This window comes from Zychaea mexicana, assembly GCF_025766255.1.
Source record: "Zychaea mexicana strain RSA 1403 chromosome Unknown BDB00scaffold_56, whole genome shotgun sequence".
Taxonomy (NCBI): domain Eukaryota; kingdom Fungi; phylum Mucoromycota; class Mucoromycetes; order Mucorales; family Lichtheimiaceae; genus Zychaea; species Zychaea mexicana.
This window is the reverse complement of record NW_026516719.1, coordinates 99,712-118,483: the sequence shown is the minus strand read 5'-3', so window position 1 is coordinate 118,483 and position 18,772 is coordinate 99,712. Positions and strand designations below refer to the sequence as shown.

At 42.0% G+C, this 18,772-nt stretch overlaps 2 protein-coding genes across 2 annotated transcripts; both read left to right on the top strand.

Moving 5' to 3' along the window:
* The first annotated feature begins 1,377 nt into the window (after positions 1-1,377).
* Positions 1,378-3,547, top strand: BDB00DRAFT_832079 (uncharacterized protein). Its single transcript, XM_053124177.1, has 2 exons — positions 1,378-1,598; positions 1,691-3,547. The coding sequence occupies exons 1-2, from the start codon at positions 1,550-1,552 to the stop codon at positions 3,388-3,390; spliced, it is 1,749 nt and encodes a 582-aa protein (XP_052977850.1). The 5' UTR covers positions 1,378-1,549; the 3' UTR covers positions 3,391-3,547.
* Positions 3,548-4,225: 678 nt separating this feature from the next.
* BDB00DRAFT_789415 (uncharacterized protein) lies at positions 4,226-5,966 on the top strand (the record flags this gene model as incomplete). The annotated part of the gene is made up of 3 exons (XM_053120872.1): positions 4,226-4,281; positions 4,361-4,376; positions 5,688-5,966. The coding sequence occupies 3 exons, from the start codon at positions 4,226-4,228 to the stop codon at positions 5,964-5,966; spliced, it is 351 nt and encodes a 116-aa protein (XP_052977849.1).
* Between the last annotated feature and the right edge of the window lie 12,806 nt (positions 5,967-18,772).

Below are 18,772 nucleotides of genomic sequence, written 5' to 3'. Positions count from 1 at the left end.
TGTACTGTAGATGTATGAAACCTCTGCATGCGTTAATGCAATTTAAACGATCGAATAGCTTTTGATGTATACATAGGTAAAGAAAGAGACTCAGTATAATCATAATGTAGATCATAAGCAGTATATAGAGCGGTGGTTGTACATTTTAGTGTACCTATTCTATAGCCCTAGACCCGTTGTCGATGCTGTATTGACAATAATGCCACCATATCGTTTTGCTAAATAGCGCACAGCTACTTTGGTAACCTTGACGAGACGCCCAGGGCATGGATCTTTATGATTCTCTCGTCTGCTTCGTCTACATCGTATTAAAACAGTTGAACTACATATCCAAAATTACGGCTCCCGCCGGTGATAACAGCGACCTTATTCTCAAAAAATCTGGTCATCATCGTAGTAAACGGCTCTTGTACGTTTTTACGTGTTCTCTGTAGAACAAAGAATAGGGAACAAAGAAAAAGTGAAAGGAAAAGAATGAATAGCGCGTTATGCAATTACCCTACTATTCTTTTATTGAAAAAGAATAAGCTTTCGTTACTGTTTTGCTCCTCATGCACAGCAAAGTTTTAGAATAAACAATACGGCACATAGGCTGCATGTGTTTTTGTTCACGCTCGACATAAATGTAAGCCATCATATAACGTAATTCTTATGTACTACTCTTTCGTCAGCTACATACATACGTATAGCATCATCAATCGTGTTAAATGATGCTCTTGTCTAATTTACTTATCGATATCAACAGAAAGTGTGCTAATGTAGGAGGCGTCTTTAATTTCTATGACGTGACGTTTTACGAAAAGAGAAGTACAACCAAGGTACATGGACGTTGTGGCAGTGTGAGCAATCTACTGTGTTTACACTCTTCTGCATAAGGTACTTATACATAACAGTTGATGGATGCACTCGATAAATAGTGCTCGGAGCTGCGGAACATGTTCTCTCTTTAAACTTATCTCCACTTTATCTGAAGAAAAACTGTTCACGCGATATAATTGAGAGTCGTTTACCAACCAATGATGCACGCAAGCATATTATGCTTGCATTTCCGTGCCACCAAATGATCACTCTCATTGATATTCCAAGATGTGACGCTGTGCAACGTTGAACATAGCAGTGACATCCACACTGTTGCCAGTAGTTACTCCTGTTATATAATGTGCTTGCAGCCACTTACAACATCTTTCTCTCATTTTTACTTTCGATTTTTATGGTGAACAATAACGGTAACGCAACAACAGCCAAGGACGATGCCGGATCGCACCATGTGCCAATGTCAGAACAAAATGGCGGATTCATTCATGTCCTTCCCTACGACATTGTCATCGCGATCTTCTCGTATCTTAATCAAGAAGATTGTATGGAGTGCTTGAACGTCAGCTGCGCCTGGTACGATCACGTACCGCAGTACACAAGAAGTACCTGGAGAACTCTTAGAATATGTAGACGCCTCCACGATATAAAGGACAAGGCTCGAGATCGTTTCCTAGGGGCCCATGTTAAATGTGTTCAACTTGACGATTTCAGTAACGAGGATGAGTTGTATACTATGCTCCGGAGATTACTAGACTTGGGCTGCGATCAAATAACGGGTTTAGGTAAAAGCATGGAAAATTCAGACAAAATAATACTACGGATTCGATAGTTGTCTCGTTTTTTTAATAACTAATCACATTTTATTTATACGTAGAATTGATCAAATGCAAAACAGAAGACCAAGACGTATTCATAGGTCTACTACGACAAATGGGACAGACGTTAACACATTTGAACATGAAATATCATGCTTCAAATGTTGCGTTGCGTCAAATCATACTATCAGTATGCCCGCAACTCACCCATTTGGTTTACATAATTAACCAGGACCTACGGGTTCACCGTAAGACGTACAATCAAGAGCCAATATCGACTATGACGCCACTGACGATGAACGATGGTCGAGAATACAGCAGTAACAACAACATCGTTTATTTACATTTCGACGCCCCGATGCACAAAGAAGACCGTCTTCAGCCCATTTTACAAAAGTGCCCCGAGCTCCGATACTTCATCGCCACATCGTTGGACACATACAACCTAAACTCAAAACACCGTTTCGATAACAGCGACAGTTTTGTGTATCAGTACGAGCTAGCATCATGGTGCCCAAATCTCATAGGTTTCAAGAGTAACGGCAGCTATAACCAACAAATTAGCGAAGAAACCATCACCCGAATGACAATCAGTAAAAATAACTATGATACTCGCGATCATGGAGAGGGATTGAAGCACCTTTCTCTATGCGAAGATTTTGGCTATGATCAAATTGCTCCTTTTCTGATCACAAACCAGCACATGCTTCAACACTTGGAGATTATTGGCTCAGAATATTACGGCTACCATGGGTTCGGTTGGGCATCTCTTGTTCAATCTCTACATCTGACTCAGTTATGCACGTTAATCTGTGATGGTATTGACCTCGATTCTTCTACAATGATTACATTACTCAATCACGCGCCCACACTTGATACGTTGAAAATAAAACGTATTCCGCTCACGCTCGATCGGTCGAATATTAGATCCATCGATATGATGCAGCAGTTACACAGCCTACATTTGCATGGTATCACGTTTTCTGACGAACATGTCGCCATCACGATGCTTGAACGGTTTCCTGCACTAGAAAGACTTGTCATCAAAAAATCAACGTTATCGCTAAAGGAACTGGGCGAATCTTCATGGTACCTGATGAAACAGAAGAAGCATCTTGAACTTTGCAATATTGATTGGCACGTTCAAGAAAATGAAGGAGAAGAACAGCAGCAGCAGCAACCTACAGTGATACTGCGACCTGAAATTTTCAGAGGCCTAGCCTTACATGGATCAAATCTTGAGTTTGTACGAATAGTCAATGTCCCGAACATTACATTCGAGCACCTTAATGCAATTGCCAGTATATCAACGATCAAGTATCTGGATGTGCAGCTCGAAGAAACCTTGGGCGACGAGAATGAAACAGACATACTTGACATTGTCACAAAGCTCAAAAAGACAGCAATCGAGTATTTATCCCTGCGTCGAATCTGCTACCTCCCTTCCTATGGTGTGCTCCAAGCCCTAGGCGAATTGCTGGTCCTGAACGAACTTCATATAGAGGCGCCCAGAATAGATCTCCCAGCGCCCAACGACCAACGAGACGTTGACATCTCCAGTATATTACCATTGCTTTGTAGCACAAGTTTGAAAAAGATAACTTTTGAAAATGCGATCGGACGACCTCCTACAAATCCTCGGGCTGTTATCGACGACCTGATTTCGGTGCACAGCCTTCCGTGGGATAGTCAGCCATGCGTCATAAGCTTCGACTATAGCTTATATGTTGCAGATATAACACTGGTACGCCACTGCTAGTTCACTACTACCGGTTTCTCTTGTTTTACTACCTTCACATTACGGCTCTCACCTGATCCAATCTGTTGTGCTCTATACTATTTCTATTTTGTATATCCTCATATTCTACAGCAACATATCCCGAGGACGTTAGTATATACCGTCTTTTTATGTAAACCAGATAGTATACATATATTCAAATAAACCTTATTACTAGTCTTATAAGCTATTCTATATATTTTTTAGGTTTGAGTCAATCTCACGCTGTCGATGCTACAGTGAAACCCTGGTTTATGCGATAGCGAAATAAAAGGCTTACTGTATATACAACGACCCGGCAGACATCCCATGTCCTCGACATTTGTGGGAAAGCAGCACATGTATATATGCTGCTGTCTAATGCACTTAATGTTGTCTGCTTGATTGGATATAGAGAGGAGACGGTGTTTAATGTAACTGTCTACGCTCCGGATCGGTCAGCAGCACATGACCTTGAGGGACCCATGCTCTTGTTTATTTAAATCAGTATACAAATTTGCATCAATATTCTTCTTCTTCTCTCATATCAGCCTCCATTTCTATTAAAGCCCTCAAATGTTACCAAAAGCAAGGACCTACACTGTACAGAGTAAAGAATATAGCATTGACTGCCTTGCTGTCAGTTTATTCATCGTCGGCGTCCTCCATTTTGTCGCTGCGATTTTACAACGCAAAATACATTCTGTAGCTTATATGAGAGTTTTTCTACATTTCGTAACTTATTGGATCTCGGCAAGGTAGGAGAACGTTTTAAACAGTAATAAGCATGTACATTGCGTTATAGCGTCGGCTCTTGAGTTTTCAATGCCTGACCATAATGACATCGGAACTAAAAAGAAAGAATAAACAACAACAACAAGAAAGAAAAAGGGGGTAAAAAACAGTATCTTTTAGGAAGGCCCCACTGAAGGAGCCCTAGTGCCGTGCTCACTTACTATGGCTACTACTACAGTATAATCCTACAGAAGGTAAGAGTATAAAACTCCAAATGTTTGTCTGGATTTGTACTTGGTGATGTATGTAAGATTGAGATGTCGTGGGAGAAAGAGGGGCCTACAATGCAGTAATGACGGTGTTGCCTGCTTAATTTGAGGTTGTAGTAGCACTTTAAAAGGAAGAAGAAAACTTAATCTCATAGAAGCAACAAAGAGCCCTAAAAAATATAAAGATGGAAGTGGTGTGTTCTATGGTGACATTTATACTTGTTTGCGCAAATTTGATCTTGAAAGAGAGGGAGCGCAAGAAAAAAACTGGTACATTCAACACATAATAACGCAAAGTTGATAGAAAGCAACTGGAGATAAGAAACATCCAACTGCACTTCTTAGTATAGAGAACACATCAAATGACTCTATATCTGGTACTTTCTACATTTGAGTAACAGTAAATTAGATTTTACGGTAAACCCATCTTCGCCTCCAATATACTAAACTGGTGAGGGACGGACTGAATTCACCAACATCCAAGAGGATAAAGGAGACCGGCCATTGCAATGGTGCGATGTAAACTTTCAAGGTGTGTGTAGGACGTGAGCTCTGCGACTCCCAAAAAGAATGTATTTGAGGAGACATAAAAGCAGTTGGCTGTAACCAAACGCACTTTCTTCCTTCTTGTCTTACTTCCACTTCAAACGCAACTTCTGTCATCAACTTCTGCGCCATTATTTCTTAGTGTACATGGCTTTTATTTATGTCAACCAATCCCGGCACCTGCCATTGACTTTTTCTCTGGAATCTTGTTGCTGAGACCCTGCAAACCGTGTCTGTGCGCACCTTGTGGCTTGACGGGTGCACGTATCTTCCTATTTAAAAACAGGCGGCGACACCGTCGGGGCACGCCCTGCATGATACCGATGAAACATATTTCGTAGGACAATCAATACACGCGAACCACATACGCCTTCTTCTTGACCGCTTGACCGCTTGACCATGTCTCTTCTGCACATGTTTTTTTCTTCCCTACCGTTTGCTTTCTCACATGTTTTTGATTGACGGATCACAGGCCAGGTGACGTGTTTTTAAGCCCAAGGGTTGAATCCAAAAAAAACGCCCACATTTTTCGGGCCATTTCCTTTTTTCTCTTCACTCCCTTGGCTCTTCCCTTGGTTCTGGTCTTGCCTCTGCCGGTCCTGGTCTCGGCCTTTTTTCCGTGGTCCCCCTGGCTGCCTACAACCGGCCCCTGCTTTGGGCTGTCTAGTCTGGCGTTCAACGGTGTTGGTCACAACCGGTCTCCAGGCGAGATCAGAGGGCGGAGAAATGCTTCTCTGTTTTTTGCCATAGACTTATGGTAGCGTTCTTTCGGTTGGATGCCTTGTCTGCTTGTCTGGTCTAGTCTGCCATGGTGGGGTTCGCAATGAGGAGCCAGGTGCCACTGTAGATCGCGTTCGACTCCTAGGACTCACTATCGGCAATCGACTGTCTGGCATTCGGCTCTCGGCAATCGACGCTCGGCAATCAGCTCCCAGCTTCAGTGTTCGGCTCCCAGCATCCGAGTATCCAGTAAGCAGCTCCTCCAGCATTCGACAACAGCAGCAAATGGCCGTCCTTTTGGGTGTTTAGAGAGTCAATTCCTTCCCCTACCCCTACCCCTTCCCTTTCCTCTTCCCTTCTTTCTCCCGTGCTTCCCTTCGGTCTACCCTTCCGTCTTCCTTCCGTCTTCCCTCCCTTCCGTCCTTCCTTTCACTTTCTCCACTCACAAGCAATCTTCAACCGATTGCTTTCACTTCACTCTCAAACTATGTGTACGCTGTGGCTCCCGCTCGTTGGTACCAATGATGGCTTGGGTTTGTGGTTGATTGACTCAAATAAGCCAAATGATTGGGAGACTGGGACACTCAGACAGAGGCATTTGGTGGTTTTCCCCTCCCTCACCCTTTTACATACATACTTCTTCTGTTTCTTCTTGCTTTCTTCATGCTTTTTGTATAGCCTGCAAGTTGTGCGAACTGCTTGTTGAGGGCACTTTGTAAAATCGCGTTCTTATTATTTGTCTTTATTGTCCACTAATTGTGTTTCATATAATAAAATTTGTACTGCTCGACATCTGATATTGATAACTATAGCTTCCGTCTGGATAAGAATACCAAAAAACCCCCCACCCCTCCCATTTTTTTTCTTCTCCAGTTCCATTTACACAAACTTTATGAAGCGCAAAGTGTTGTGTGAATCCTTGACTTGGAAAGCTATTAGCCAGGTTGAGGTGGATATATTCTACCCGAAAGATGCTTCAATGGTAGCAAGGTTGTTGGAAGCATGCCCTAGGGCTGCACCAACGTAGTACAACAACCTTGAGGCATCTTTGTGCTTAGTTGACGTTGTGGGCACACACGGCACGGGCGCCACTAGTGAATGGCGAAGGTCTCTCATTGCGTAGCGACCATTCACTACCTGCGTCTTCGATCAGGTTTTGTTGTTTTCCTGGAAAAAAGAGACAGCAGGAGTTTTTCCCCTCTTTTTCTATTGGAACTTCCTAGAAAAGAGGGTTTCTCTTTAAAATACAATAAGAAAATGACAAAAAGATAATAATCAACAAGAGAAGCTTTCTATGTTTGACTATTATTATAACGGAAACTTAATCTATCGTTGGGTAATGCCATCCCAAATCACAAAGAAAGATCTCTCGCGTATCGATCGACCTTGTCATGTACTTTTGTACTTTGTTTGTGAATGTACTGATTAAGACTTAGGATCTTTTTCAAGTGCATATAAAGCGGTGGCAACTCTTTGACACCGTGCTCTCTACGCACGGACCCTGCTAATGTTCTTAAAAGTAAAAAAACGAGGTTGCGTCTGTGTTTTTCTTTTCTGTGATGCAAGATCCGTTTGAAACAAATGACCACCAACGGCAGCAATTGAAACACGCTTGACTTCAAGCTTGACTGACTGCTGCGGATTCGCATTGTCAAAGCTTGGTTTAAAAAGGGCTTATACGATATTTTATAACGCAAGTAGGATGCCTTTTTTCCCGCTATTCTCCGGTTTCAAAAAGTACCCCTTTCCTCTTGACCATTCGTCTTTCGTAAACGGATTCCACCTTGTCAATGGCGATTGAGCTTGCGTTACTTCTCCCTCGCGCTTACAGGCGAAGAATGACCCTTTTATCATTTTAGTTATCATCCTCGCATTATCTCTGTCGCGTAACCTGCATGACTAATTTATGTGGCACATCGTGCTATACACATATACACATATACAATGCAAGTTGCCAATTGCATCAGTCAGCTTACTTTTGTTGGTAAGAGTTGGCGTGGCACGAGGTGTTAAAGAATGTGTGAGTAAACGATGCAATAATATTATTATACGCGTGATTTTACTTACGGATATATGATTCTTCATCAGTAAATTGTATTAAGCGCGCAACAACCGAGCCATCTCATCTCCTCCGCTTACGACTGTATTCTCATGTGTAAGCAATCACAGAAATGGCGGCGTAAAACAAAGGTATGTGGTTCTTCCAGATACGAGAGCACCCTTGTGAATAGACTGCATAGATTCATAGAGCTGCGAAACTACGAGGATGATGATCGAGAAGAAGGAGAAATGGCAGTCGCTATCCGGATCTTTTTTTTTAACAACATGTTCGTTCGTCTCAAATCGTGGCGCATTTTAATGTACTGATATTAAATAATTCCTGAAAAGTTGAAGGCTGAAGACTAAATATACAAGCGCAAATGTGCATGCTCCAGAAAAGTTGAACGCTCCCCGAGAAACGCAAGGTGGTTGGAAGAATTGCTTAGATCCTGATCGCTTGTCGGATCACGGTCTCAAGCCAATGATGTATTACCGAGTTTACTGATACGGGTAGCAACAGTTTGTACAGGGGTGATAACAAAAGCAACGAACAAATACACATTCTAATTTGTATTGTAAGGCGGAAAAACAGAGTGTTTGGATACGAATCTATGCGTACGCCTCCCACTTACGCTTAAAGTACTGATGTGTGTAGACTTAAATTGTCTCAAAATAACCGTCTTTTTTATTGTGTCAGTGGTAGAATTGGGGCCGAAACAACAGATACAATACGCACCAATGCTACTGATTGACGCTTTACAGTGTAAAAAGTAGACAAACGAAATACACAGGGAAGAAAGATAGAATAGGAGATTCGTTAATAGAGGTATAGCGATGGGTACACAAAAGCGCCAAAGTACTAAGTTGTTCTAGTGACTACTATGATAATGCCAAATTCACTGTCAACTCATCAGTATGCACTAACTGGGAGATGATGGTTAATCGTGCAAGTGAATTGAAGCTTACACAGAGGGCGCACAAGAGGCGGAGGTACTACTAGCCAGGGGAGGTGTGTTTTGATAACAAACACATAGAGAAAGCTATGTGAGCTAAGCACGGGGGTTCTGCAGCAGCATGTGAGGTGAAGTAACGATGGCAACGATTGCTATGTTGTAAGGAGGTGATCATGACACATCCGGTTCTTTAGTTTATCCGTGCGAGTATAGCGGTACCTGCAAAGGGTGCGGAGCTCAGTCCCAAGGTGAAACCTGGGTGTAATGCAGACGAGGCACGAACCGGGAGACATGGAGATACTCGGTGTATGTGTAAACCTCTTTTCTCTCTTAATGATATCCCATGCAAAAATAAGCAGCGAAGCAGAAAGGCTTAGGCAGTGCGCCATGGTTGTGTCGTTGTTTCAATAATTAGACAGTCAAGTGAAGCTTTTTTCATCACCACTCTTGTCTCTTTCTTCAACAAGAACCGTGATGGCAACAAAACTGGGTATGTAAGTAGAGCAATGCGCGAACGAGTTACTTCAATCAGTTCCTCACTCGCTCTTTCAAAAGAGTTCTTTTTTCTAACACATACTCCATTGGCAATTCGCTTTCTTTATGAACCCTTGTCGGCGAATCTGCTTTTGACACACGCGGTGTACTATGGAACCTTTACAGTGTAAGTTTTTCCTCTTATTTTAATCTTTCTCTTCTAAAAAACACCTTTCAAATTTCAATGATCTCCAACTTGTTTTTTTTCCAATGCGTCACCAACGTTTCTTTGAGTCACTGTCGTTGATTTTGCGTGTGTAGTGTAGTAGTAGTAGTAGCGGCGGCGGACGGATATGCGTGACGACTACAGGGTAACTATTTTTTATCTGTGCTTCTTCAACGAGGGTAGCATTCTTCTGGTATTTACGTCTAATAACTTGATTTTCTACGTGCTTTCGTTGCTGTAGTTGTTAAGATTTATCAGGATTGGTTCGCGGATTGGGCGATGCCTAACCTTTTTCTCTTTTGCCGGAAGGCCTGAAAGAAATTTTGGTTTACCTTGCGAGTGGAAGAGCGAAAGCATGGTAAGTTCGATTGCGCATGCACCTCTCCAGTAAATCGTGACCTGCGCCCACCTCTTGATCCTGTACTCCCTGTGACCGCTTGCTGAGTCCTAGAATGACTCGTATAAACTGACCACCGGCCGCGCGTAGACGTTAGATTCGGGGCACGGGTCGGCAACACGTAGAGACTATGCAGTGGAGCGCGGCCACAACTAAACGCGATGACTGTCAAGGTCATGCCGCCGTAGCAGGCAGCCATACGGGATTGGGCAGTATGGTGAGGTCACGTACACGGATAAGAGGAGGCGTCACAGAGAAAGGTTAGTGGCAAAATATACACAAGAAAACGTCTGAAGAGCGAGCGAGGGGATAATTGCATCTATTATAGGTTCTGGAGCCCAGACGAAAGTGGAGGTTCTCCCAGCAATGGGAGGGTAGGGTAGGGGCCGCGACGATCTGTTCAGGAAATACGTGTGAGTGATTGATTCAATTGTTGTTTGCTTTTACTATATACTCCAAGTATGGCTTTCTCTAACTTCTTTCTTTGATAGTCCTTTGGCTTGTCTGCAAATAATGCTTGTACCAACTATATATTGACGGGATGTTCTATTACCTGATGATATATTCATACAAAATAAAAGACCAAGAGTCATCCTCGTATCATAATGATGTCTTTAAGTTAATTTTCTAAATCGTCTCAATGAAAGTGTAAACCTATACTAGCCACGCGAACACGATATCCTGCCGCCAGCACACGACATCGTCTCTCTGAAGGAGTCGTAAGAATTCTTTGCCAAGTACGACATGTCTTCTTCTCCTACATGGATTAGGATTAAGGAAGTAGATGTCGTTGGGTGAAGCGTACACTATATACAACATATAGGTAATTTCATCACGCAGCAATATTATGAGCCATAAAAATCATGTACATCAATGGAAAATAAAACAGACGACCACTTCCATGGTGTGATCACTACGAAAAGGCTTTACGGAAGGCAGATGGGAGGGTAGTTTGCATTTGGAGTGTTGTGTCGAACATGATAAATAACACATATCATATCCTTTGAGCCGTCATTAAAGATTGCTGTGATTTCCCTTATAACCTCACATGTGCGGACATCTCCTCATCCAGACAGATCTTGATGCTACACGGATTAGCTATGCTCAGGAAGAAGCTGTCATAATATAGATCATGTAATTCACATTAGCTACTATCTGAGACGTTTACTCGGATGAGTTCAATGAATATGTTCAATGCACATGCTGGTGAGTACTTTTGTTATCATGATAACCCGGTTTTAGATCCCATCGGGTCTCTTTGACTTATTCTGTCTCTTTTAACTGCTGAGCAATTGTTTAGAGCTACGCAATGTCTATTTCGAGTATATAGATAACATGGACTTTATAGCGCCGGATTGACCAAGGCGGACATACACACGAGAAAAAACTTGGGATACATACACTGTGCTATGGAAAACAAATTTCAGCAATCTGTTTGACAAGCACGTTTTCCTCGGGGCTGAATCGTGCTTGTCGTACACACGATTTTACAGCACCAGTACTTTGCGAATGCAGTCATCAGCAGTTTGTGATGCTTCAACGGACTCATAAATCTTGGAAATTGCGCTGATGAAAGTGTGAGCGGTCCTTGCTTGATCGTGAACTATATAGAGAAGAAGGTCATATCGAATATCAATAGTATTGCTGGGTACGCATCATTTATAATAATCATCTTTCATATAAAAAAGTGTCATACCGTTATAAATTGCGCTGATGAAACTGTGAGCGGTCCTTGCTTGATCGTGAACTATATAGAGAAGAAGGTCATATCGAATATCAATAGTATTGCTGGGTACGCATCACTTATAAAAATCCATCACGATCCCCACGTTTCATAAAAGAGATTGTCAAACCGTCATAAATTGCGCTGATGAAATTGGCAGCGGCCGTATCTTCATTGTCAACTATAAATAAAAGGTCATATCAAGTACCAATAATATTATTGTTGCTACCCCCTCCCCCTCACGTATGCCTTTAAGAATGTTATCCAAACCAATATATATCACCTTGAAGGACTGGTCTCGGCTGTTTCGTGATCGCCAACTATGGTATTAAAGAAAAGAGAATCGTAGCAATCAATGGCAATAACAATTATATTTCTCCCCTCACGTATGCCTTTAAGAATGTTATCCAAACCACTACATATCACCTTGAAGGATGTGTCTCGGCTGTTTCGTGATCGTCAACTATGGATATTAAAGAAAAGAGAATCGTAGCAATTAATAGCAATAAGAATTGTCGTGCAATACAACATCAAAACAAATGAGAACCCTCTTGTGTAACCCTAGTCGCGAAAGCCATTGTGTCTTGTAAAAAATCCGTATGTGCGCTTAGCATAGAGCTCTATGGTAATTTAAACAGAGATCCGTATGAGAAGTTACCATAGAGCCCAAAGTCTACAACGCAGCATGTTGTGTGTTTGGAAAGTGGCTGTACAACCGTCAAAACAGCCAAGAACTGATCAACTATGTATATACAAAAAAAGAAAGTTATATGAATTAGTAGTAATAAAGATCATGGTGGCGGGCTTCTGTCAAAAGCTTGCTTCCCACGCTTTCAGGCTGTACCCTTCTCTTCCTTCTGCCATTCACCAACCGCAATGACTTGAGACTTTTGTTGTCGTTTGCAATGCTAGATTCAGTAATGTTAACTTTGACATTGTTCGTTATAAAAACTACTTTATATATGTGCAGCAAAGAAAGAATAATACTCACACGGCAACAAGAGCACCTTTTTTCGAGTGACGGACCCGCTTTATACACAAAGAGAGGGCATAAAGAGCTTGCTACCGTTCAGGTCGTACCTGTCCGTTCATTCCACCATTCACCAACCGCAATTGTTTGAGATTTGTGTTGCCCTACAGTGTACAATTCCGATTGCAATAAAGTTAACTTTGACATTGCCTTTGACATTGTTCGTTGTAAAAAATACTTTATATGTGCAACAAAGATAAAATAACATACACTTTCGCTGACACCGCGACTCGATCAGCTGCAAAGATTGTTGTACGCAATGCGCGAATTGCGTACTGCCACCCACGTTGAGTGTCTGTAAGAGCACCTTTTTTCCAGTTACAGAACCGCTTTATACAAAACCACAGGCGATCAAATTATACTTTATGCCGCAAAATCGACGTCTGTGCGCACACATATTGTTCTGCTTGCTATACTAGCCATGTAAAACAAAGTCCGCTCCAAAGGCACAGCACTGTAGAATCTAGAAAAAGTATAAAGCACGTCATGACGTTTTCTGTTGCCGGCATTAGTACCTTCCCATAAAGAATTCGGCGGCAGTCTTTTTTTTTATGATCAAATATGTATGTTTGTAAAAGAAATGTAATATGAAGCATACTTTCCGTGAAACCAACCCAAACCATTGTATGCTGCCTTGAGGAGATCGACGGCGCCCGTTTTCTATGATCAACTATGTATATAAAATCAGAAAGTACCATCAGTGACTAAGAGTAATAGCAGTCAATAGTACTAAGAACTATAATGCACTCTCCCTCGACCGTATGGTTGAAGATGTCACCCAAACCACAACATATTACCTTGAGGGCGTAATCGCCGGCTGATTACGTCATCGTCACCTACATACATCGAAGAAAAGAAGGTCATATCGAATATCAATAGTATTGCTGGGTACGCCTCATTTATAATAATCATCTTTCATAAAAGAGAATGTCAAACCGTTATAAACGTATCAGTGTTTTGACCACCATCATCTCCATCACAACAACAACAACAACAACAACAACCACCGCAGCAGCAGCAGCGGCAGCAACGCTGGTGAGCAAGAACAGGATTAGAAAGAGCGAGCAACAATAACACCCGCATCTCATACAGTAGAGCTCGCACAACATAGTGCTGAGCCTTTCGACGTGGATGTCTGATTAGCAGAGGGTTTCGGCGGTTCGTCGAACTGATTTTCTTTTTCTTTTTTAATGTCTTATCTTATGGTCGACGGAAGAGTATTGCGCTGTTTGCTGTAATGGAGAGATCATCAACAGGGTTGAGCAGCCCGCAGCGGCACTGTAACCTGACAACAGCTCAAAGCTAAGATTCCCGATTTTTGTGTGAAATTCAAAGAGGTGTGAGAATTGACGGATCCTGCATTTACGTAAACCGTCAACTCCTATGTATTAAGTACATAAAAATAAGCACTGGCTATGGTGTGCTTGCATTTCGGTAAAATACCTTCGCCACAGATTTTATTATACTATAAAAGAGAATACAGAGCGCAAACACATATATAAATACACTGTGGTAAAACACACCATTACACTACCTAAATCATCATCGGAATAAGGTACTCGGCTAAAAATCAAGCAAAAGCATACACAGCAATTACCATGGCAATAAGCTAAGCACTGTCGCATAGAGACAATCCAACCGAGTTGTGTAAAGCACGTAAACATTATACTCGGATGATCCAGCATATGTAAGGCTATTATAACCCGATATGGACTGACGCGATATGATGCATAGACGTATGTCATTTGTGATCTCTTAATCTCTTATACGATTATTTACCAAGAAAAGGGAGCCGATGATGCACTCAGAACGGAAGTTTTGTCACCACAAGTTATATTGACGAATTCAAATCAGAAAAAAGGAAAAGTATCTGGGGTATGATAGCGGATAGTGTTATGCAAGTTGTTTAATATGATATCTTATCACCAGCATGACTGAGCGTGTATTGGATTGGGTTGGAGTAAATGTGTGCTGAACGCCGTAGCCAGCGTCTTCTCATACGAGTATATGCCCCGGCAATCAGCGATTGCCGATCGTCCAAGCCCGCAATGATGGATGTGGGCAGCTTTAAACAAATTGTCAAATTATAGACCAGCATGGCTGTTTTCGGTTAATCAAGGGGTTGAAAGGGGCGTGGGGAGCGAAACAAACCATTAAACTGGTTCTCTCAGCTTAGAACAGCTTGCCTTAAGCGCCGTTGTTGCTGGAGTCCATACCCTCCCAACAAATTCTTTCCTTTCGATTATTTCGCGAGCAGAACTACGCGACCACAGAAATGTAAAAAAAAGAAAGGTGCAAAGTGCATTCCAAAGTGTGATAAAGCGCGCTGTGATCGTGTTACTGTCGGCTACGTCAACTGTTTCCCGCTTTGTTTAGCACGGAGCTGTGGGTGGGCAAAAAACTAAGGAACTTGTCAAGCACATGAAAAAAAGCGGCAAAACTTTTATGAGAAGAGTGCGAAAAGAAAAAGATTGTTTTATTTTGTTTATCATTTTGTTTATTTGTGTTTAATAAAAAATAAAAAGTTCGTTTTAATTATCCCACCACATACCCGAAGGTACGTGTCCACATTCCCACTAGTACATTGCAAAAGATTTCCTATGACCGGACCACTGAATCCGGCCAATCCTCAGAATCCTCTTGACAATCGCCAGCACAAGCAATGACCCGATCATGGCACCAAACAGTGAATCTGTACTACAGATCAAAGCTGTACCAAAACGAACTGAAGAGAAGAGAAAAAAGAAAGGCGAAACTGCTCGCTTTATATAGACGTTTTTTGACTGTCACGCTCGGGACTTCAAAAGTTCCACCAAGTTCCATGCATTTCATTGGCTCTTGCGTAATAGTATAACTTTTAGCATATGGCTCAAAGGGACTATCACAAAAGGAAAGGAAAGGGGGTGTGCTTGGTGGTCATCTAAACAAATGTGTTGCGGCGGTAGTGGTACGTGTCTCTCACCATGCGGAGCTGTACCTCCGATGCTGTCGCCGCTTGTTTGTGTGGGCCGTGCACGGCACCGTGTCAAGCAAATACAAAGACACGAATGCGAAGGAGCGTGTAGAAGCGCATTTCTGCGAGCAAAATGACGGAAATAGCGTGACTGACAAGGTAGACAATTCACCATCAGCGAACATTCAAAACACCATCCACCAGCAGCCAGTTTACAGTCCTTCAGCCAACAAGCAAACAGCGTGTGTATATAGCGTACTTCACAGACAAATACACAGTACTTTAATATTATCTTTTGACTGTGTGTATGGTACGTAATGTTGTGTGTGTGCGGAAAAAGATGCCCCCATCGCTGCATATATAATAAAGACCCGTAATCTTTATGCTTAACCGTGCTCGTCAACTGTTGCTTTACCATTCGCTATCCGCCAACAGTTCTCTGAACCACGCCGTGTAACCTCCTCCCTCCATCCTGCCATCCCGTTGATGCTACTACTAAAGTTCTATCCTCCATCCCTAGTATATGCTGCTGCAGATAAGTTGGCCCGCTCATAGATAAGTATCCGCTGCCGCTAGTGAATTCGACTCATCCTTCATTGTTTTCCATTGCTGCCGATAAAGTAAATCGGTTCGTTTGTTTTTGTGCGGTTCTACGTTCTTTTAAAGCAGCGTTTAAGTTCCTTTGGGACGATCAGAAGAATAACACTACAAACGATGACTTCCTCCAACGTTTGACACTTTTGCGCATATTGTTGCTCCATTGATCACCTTGTTCATTCGCCATCCCTTTGTGCATTTCGAGTGCGAAGTCAAATGGCCAAATCGCTGCGTCACAATGCGCATAGTTTTCGTTTCAGGGGAAGCTGTTGGAACGTTCAAGGTTTGACACACGCGTAACTTCGTCACTATCCAAAAAAGAAAGATCTGTGTTGCGCTCTTCCTGAATTCCTCATTCCTAGACTACCTTTGCTTCCTTGATTATTTGCGTACGTGATCGGAGCCTTCGTTATGTGATAATAAAAAAAGAAAAAGAGAGACGCAGCGAATTTACCCCTACTGTTGCCTGTTTTCACAGCAAAATTCACATCATGTGGGCTTGTGTCTCTGACCGGCTCTTTGCACACTTCTTGCCGTTGCCGAATCAATGATGTCATAATAAACCCCGAGAGAAAAGTCCTGCTCTTTTGCGGTTGCTTTTTCTGCACGTTAAGAGCACCGTTTACTGTGCATTACGTCCCATTTAGCTTAATATCTAGTCCCTTTTGGTATAAATTACGATCCGCTTATTTTTACTATGCCTTGTCTTTAGATGCCACAGAAAAGTGTGTTGGGACGAGTAGCTTCTTCACTACAAGACTTCTTACAGCAGTAATCCTATTCACGACTGGTGCATTGATTGGTGGCAAGATGACATATCAATTAAAGTTGGTAGGGATAGTAATGTGTGTTTACTCTTGGACTACATGCGTTTGCTTTAACCCATGTAGGATTTCCCGTATAATGAACGCTCCAAGGCTACGTTTTTGGTTTGAGCCACTGATCCGGTCAGTGTACGGAAATGTTCACGAAGCTCATGTCACCTTTACCAATAGGTCAAGAAGGACTTAGTCTATGGATCGCTTTCAACGGCATTGCATACCGTGGGCGACTACTGATAATGAGCGCCGAAATGACTATCTGTCCCTCCAATAGGGATCGTCGCTTAGCAGAAATAATCATAATTCCTGGATTTCAATGGAGTTTTCCCAACAGTGGATTATGATGTTTGGGGAATCGTTTGGTCATATAAATGTGTGGATAGTAGCATATGATACCGTGATACCATCCGTTGCTGCTGCTGCTGCTGCTGCTAACACTATAGACGTAATAGTAATATTATATGTAATGTAGCAGGACGGATTTTTAACTCTACCACAGAGTTCTCAGTAAATAAACCTAGGGCACGAAATTGGTGATAATGCACATTTTGAATCCAGGCACGTATATACCTAATTTTTCGCTGCCACACCACACGCACGCTTTTCTATGTAACTTTTTATAGTAATAAATGCCAGCAGTTTAGTCTTTTCTCTTCTTTCGTTCCGGCGTACAACACGCACCATTACAGTGAGTTCACTAGCACCCGATCCATACGGTACTGACATTGTTGTCAAAGTTGTGCAGGCTGTTGTTTCTGTCAAACTGGACGTTAAAATGGCTAAACGACACATGTACACAATAATTTTTTCTTTCAACCCAACTTGTATTAAAGTTGCTGTTGTAAGATGGCACAGAAAATGTTCGCGCGTATGAACATTTAGTAGGAGAACCTATCAAGTGCATCATTATGAAATTGCAGCAAGATAACGTTATCATTGTTCACACGCAGTCTGCATACTGTATAGCAATATGTATTACCAGTGTGGCTTCTAATATGTAGGATTTCATCCGTTATCATTTATCTAGTGATGACTCGTAGCACGGTACAGAAGTAGTCTCTCGCTAAAAGCGCAACTCATCAACCAGCAGCAAGACACTAACTATGCATGCATACTATCGTCCGTAGAATGGCATGAAAAAGATATAGATATGCATTATAGCACTATCATAATGCAGCATGTAACAAGGCTTCTCTTGATAAATATACATAACACAGAAACGATAGCTGTGTGTAGTAAGCAACACGACTTTTTAAAATCGATACGGAAAACTCATCCCACTTCTCACCGTCTTATTAATTACTATGATGCGATTAGAGAAAACAACGCACACTGGTGAGCTGATATAGACAATACATAATCACTGCCATATCAATATCAATAATCCCTCAAACATCGATCACAATGAGAATAATCAGAACCAGCCGTTGTATTCACAATCTTCTATTCTCGTAATTAGTCGACACTTCCTTTCGATCCAAATACCTGGGTTTACCAAATTATCACCTGTCAAAAATCAATTTCAACACACGAAGGTGGCACTGCTTCAAGGAACACACTGTTTAAGGCGAAAATAACTCCTTTCACTCGGAAGATAACATCCATCATCATGGCATCCAAACTCCACCTTTTTCATCTTCTTCATCTTGGAAATATTCAATATCCGGCATGTCTGCGATCCGTCTATTGGTTTATCCCCACAAAAGTCTATCATAGCAGACAGAATAGACGTGTTCAGGTCAGTGAGCGTACGTGTCAATGTAAAATAGCTTACTTTTTGAATTTTGTTAATGCTACCAAGGGTGCATCAAATTGCTCTCATTAGGAGTAGTGGCTGTGTCGTTGTCGTCCAAATTATGATAGTCTATACTCTTTGGTGTTTATCGTATCGTATGTTGATT

Excerpts from the sequence above, each read along its gene's own strand:
- BDB00DRAFT_832079 (XM_053124177.1), top strand. The coding sequence starts at position 1,550 with ATGCTCCGGAGATTACTAGACTTGGGCTGCGATCAAATAACGGGTTTA. Across the intron at positions 1,599-1,690 it reads CGATCAAATAACGGGTTTAG|AATTGATCAAATGCAAAACA; the intron begins GTAAAAGCATGG and ends ATTTATACGTAG.